At 45.7% G+C, this 4,704-nt stretch overlaps 1 protein-coding gene across 1 annotated transcript; it reads left to right on the top strand.

The window, feature by feature from the left end:
* The first annotated feature begins 2,477 nt into the window (after nt 1-2,477).
* On the top strand, nt 2,478-4,317 carry LOC105934641 (alpha-2 adrenergic receptor). The gene has a single exon (XM_012874730.3). It carries the CDS (start codon nt 2,793-2,795, stop codon nt 4,083-4,085), a length of 1,293 nt encoding a protein of 430 aa, XP_012730184.2. The 5' UTR covers nt 2,478-2,792; the 3' UTR covers nt 4,086-4,317.
* Nucleotides 4,318-4,704: the final 387 nt, after the last annotated feature.

The raw sequence follows: 4,704 nt of genomic DNA, 5'->3' as shown, positions 1-4,704 counted from the left end.
ATAATTGAAAACATTCCTCTGTGTGTAATTAATCTGTAATGTGTTTCACTTCATGAATTGAGTCACCGCAACAAATGAACATTTTACAAAAATATTATAATTTATTGGGTGAGTCTGTATTTACGTCACTCTTCTTTATACTTCCACCTCTGGTACGGATAACGTGGGAGAGAAATTCCTAAATGGACCGTTTTTAATCATCAGTCCCCTTTAAATAAATGTAACTGAAGAGTTTCGTTTAGCCAAATGCCTCTGAGCTGGAAAAAGAACCATTTCAATTTAGCCACCATGCAACATGTGTAGAAAATGTTTACTTCTACGTTGGAGGATGTATGATGCTGTGGGCTGTTTTTTTTTTTTTCTTTTCAAAATGCCCTGGGAACCTTGACAAAGTGCACAGCCTCATGAACTCCATTAAATGCTAGGACATTTCAAATAAACATCTCAGGGGATCTACTAGAAGGCTGAAAATATGTCCTCGTTTGATCTTACAGCGGGGCAATGATCTAAAATGAACACGGAAATGGTTTACCAGACACAAACTGACCGTAGTCATCTCAGTCCCCAGACCTGAGCCTGATAAAACCTTTGGGCTGAGCTGAGAGGAAGAGAACCTGGATGATATAGAGAAATGGTTAGTTTCCTCTATGTGCCTCATCTCTTGTGAAATAGGATCCACAGAACCAAATTAGTGGGTCTTTAAAGGGGACGTCATGCAAATTCCACTTTTTTAGCCCTTTAATACATATAGTTGTGTACTTGGAGTTTCTAGGAGTGCAAAAAAATCTGAACGTAGTCTTTCCAGGTGCTGCGTAGATATCTTTATATCCTTGTTGGGTAATATGTTTTAAGTAGTTCAGTTTTCTCTGTTCTCTATCACGTTTTTTGAGCAATTACATCACAGTATTTGCTGCAGAGCCACTAAACAAGGCGGAGTTCTGGCTTGTTAATTTCCCGAATGCGACAATTTTATTTCTCGGAGCTGTTATGTTGTCCAAGCTGAAGGATGCCGAATCTACAAGTGGACAGGTCAAAATGTTCGTTCTTTTTTTCATTACACCGCACCCCCCTCCCCCAGCACACTCCAAAAATGGCCGGCTAGGGTGGAGTGGGAGGATATGAAGGGCCCCCTTTAGATTTAAAGAGACCGCACCAAAACGAGTTGCTCTCAGACGCGGATTTTCAACGTGAAAAGGAAGAGCTGAAAAGCATGACACTTCCTCTTTAACCAAATTAAAATTGTTGTTTATGTTCTGTAAAAGCACTATTGCATTTTCTCATAAACAACATCAAGACTGTGGAGAAGACTTTTCCCCTCTCAGCAGTGGCTGAAAATGACTCTTGGAGGACCGATCTGTAATCCAGCATTGGGAGACTTTCCAACAATGAGAGTGAAATTATTTTTCCATCATATCATCGAACAAATAAGCCCTTTTCCCCCCAACTTGAGCTAAATCTGAAATAAAACTAGACAGATAGGGGAAGGTTTTTTCAGTTCTGAAGATAAGGGTACCAGTTTAAGACTGCATAAATATTTATAACCTATGAAATGGTTTATTGTTCACTCGATAATGCTTTTTCAACAGTTCTTTCTTTATATATAAATCGCTGATTTGGAGATTTAGCTAAATAAACAAAAATTAAAAGTACAAAATAGTAAAGAAATCTAACGAGTGATAAATGTATGAAAGTATAAAACGAATAAAGAACCAAAAGAATGAATGTTTTGAATAAGAAAAGCTATTAGAGAACGAAAAATACATCGAAAGCAAACAAATACATGACCCATACTCGGATGGTTGACTTGACACTCTTCAAAATCAAAAGGCTACAGTATGATGACAGCCGAGATCCTCAGCCAGCTGTCAGCCATAAAACAGATGCGGCGCATCCTCCAAGCACGCCGCCGCATTTGCAAAACAAACAAGCGCACCACCGGGTGTGCGCGGATGATCCGCCGATCTGTCTTCCCGCTCCTGAATTTTACGCAGCTGCTCTGCCAGCCTGCCTCAACTTGATGATCGCCCATCATCTCCTCCCTCATGGGTGTCCCTAAAACAGCTGGCGCACGGAAAGCTCGAGAACCCCCCCGTTCTTGACTCGACCAGAGCAAAAAATCCTGCCTTATATCCCTGAATTATCTTACTTCAGCTGACTTTGCAAAATCTTTAGTGACAGTGGAGACCTCCTGGGGGGGAAACACATGAATGTGAGCGCTCCTAAAGACCCTTACTGAGGCGAAAGGGGAAATCTGCTTTTAGGAATCCCTTAATAGTGTGAAGAAGCGTTTTTTTATGTTGTGAGTGTATATTTATATAACTATTTGAGAATTATTAAAGTGTAGATGTTCAATCTGAGGAAATCTTGCATTTATTTCGTGTCACACTTGTAAAATGTTCAGTGCAGAGGGAGGGGCAGCGGCTGATGAGGGTTTTTTTTTCTTTTTCTTTTTTTTATGAGAACGCATGGGGCATTATTAGGAGCGAGAGCGCACCGTGCTTCAGCAGGCAGAGCTGCGGCTGGACGCTGCTCAGCGGCTCACAGGCAGGAGAAGGCATGGCCACACATATTCCAACATGCAGCACAGATATTTTGCCAGTGCGCGTTATCCTCAGACGGAGCGGACCGTCGGGCTGCAGGCTGCACGCTGACTGGGGATCTGTTCATGCGCGCCTATCCATGCCTTTTCATCTCGTCACATTAGTGCACCAGCAGCGGAGCAGCGCGTTATAGATGGACTCCTGTGTGATCAGAGGAGCTGGGCGGTGAATTCATCCCGGCATTCAGCCAGCATGGAGGCGCTTAACGCCAGCGGACCGGACGCCTTCACGGTGGTCCAGCTCAATTCCTCCTGGAGCCTGGAGAGCGGGTATTCTCTAGCCGCGATAGCTGGCATCGCGGCTCTCGTAAGTTTCCTGATTCTTTTCACGGTTGTTGGGAATATTCTGGTTGTCATCGCCGTGTTAACGAGCAGGGCGCTGAAAGCCCCCCAGAATCTGTTTCTCGTGTCCCTGGCCACCGCGGACATCCTGGTCGCCACTCTGGTGATGCCCTTCTCTCTGGCCAATGAGCTGATGGGCTACTGGTATTTCGGGAAAGTTTGGTGCGGCATCTATCTGGCTTTGGACGTGTTGTTCTGCACCTCCTCCATCGTGCACCTGTGCGCAATCAGCCTGGACCGGTACTGGTCCGTTACGCAAGCCGTGGAGTACAACCTGAAGCGGACTCCAAAGCGCATCAAGTGCATCATCCTGATTGTGTGGCTGATCTCTGCTTTCATCTCCTCCCCGCCGCTCATGTCCATCGACAGTAACAAGGACGGCAGCTCGCAGCCGCAGTGTGAGCTGAACGACGAGACGTGGTACATCATCTCCTCCAGCACTGCCTCCTTCTTCGCGCCCTGCTTGATCATGATCCTGGTGTACATCAGGATATACCAGGTGGCCAAAACCAGAACCAGGAGCGTGTCAGGAAAGAACCCCAGACCAGATGGTGTTACACAGACTGAGAACGGACTGAGCAAGCCGTCCTCGCCTTACCACGGCGAGAGGGAGAACGGTCACTGCCAGTGCCCTCCTACGCCCAGCCAGCGCACGGTCACCATGGGCCCGCAGACTGAGGAGGCCGATATAGACGAGAGCTCCTCCTCGGAGGGCAAAGGTCACAGACCCCAGCGCCGGGACTCCCAGAGAGCCCCAGCGGGTGACCAGAAGAAGAGCTCCCTCCCGATTCGCATCTCCGGGGTCAGCAACAAGTCCATGGACATCTTCACCTCCAGGAGGAAGTGTCGCCGGAGCTCGTTTGCCAGGAAAAAGGTCTCGCAAGCACGGGAGAAGAGGTTCACGTTCGTCCTGGCTGTGGTCATGGGGGTGTTCGTGGTGTGCTGGTTCCCTTTTTTCTTCAGCTACAGCCTCTATGGAGTATGTGGAGACTCATGCAAGATCCCCGACCCGCTCTTCAAGTTCTTCTTCTGGATCGGTTACTGCAACAGCTCCCTCAACCCGGCCATTTACACCATCTTCAACCGGGACTTTAGGCGTGCGTTTCAGAAGATCCTCTGCAAGTCTTGGAAGAAGTCCTTCTAAAGGACTGAAAGGAAAACTTGACAAATTGTGTTTGCTCTTTGTTGAATCTCATTGTCCTGCTGTGTGTCTGTCTTGGAAGTGCACACCCTGGATCAGCTGCTGGGGCAACATCCTGTATATTTTCATCACTGGGCTTCTTACAGACCTTCCTAATCAGATTATTGAATGGGGCTGTCCTTTATGTCTGAGCTGTAATTCTGTTAAAAGGGTATTTTCTGTAAAAAAAAAAAAACAACAACTAAAAAAAACTCTTATTCCAAAAATATGCCATTATTTGCCAGCTTAAAAGTGAAACAAGTAGATACAAGCCACAAATCATGTTCGGGTCGTCCTTTCCTTCTGTAGTTTTTCCCATTTTCCCTGCTGTTATCGAATTGTGCCAACAGTTTTATTTACAGCTTTAATGGATGAGTGCATCATGAATGCAGGAAGCACAAAGTGGGAATTCCAGCTAATATAGAGACAGTTTAAATAACAGCTTGACATTTTGGGAAATTTGAGTTATAGTTTATGTCTGATAAACAAGAGATTTCTGCATTGGTCAAACATGTTACAAGAAAAAGCAACAGGTTATCCTGCATGAGGAGTCATGTTTGCAAATGATATTCAGACTCAACCA

Source organism: Fundulus heteroclitus, chromosome 14 (assembly GCF_011125445.2).
Source record: "Fundulus heteroclitus isolate FHET01 chromosome 14, MU-UCD_Fhet_4.1, whole genome shotgun sequence".
In the NCBI taxonomy this organism is placed as follows: Eukaryota; Metazoa; Chordata; class Actinopteri; order Cyprinodontiformes; family Fundulidae; genus Fundulus; species Fundulus heteroclitus.
The sequence above is the reverse complement of the archived record's forward strand: the minus strand, read 5'-3'. Positions and strand labels throughout refer to the sequence as shown.

Coding starts and splice junctions, on each gene's coding strand:
- LOC105934641 (XM_012874730.3), top strand. CDS start 2,793: ATGGAGGCGCTTAACGCCAGCGGACCGGACGCCTTCACGGTGGTCCAG.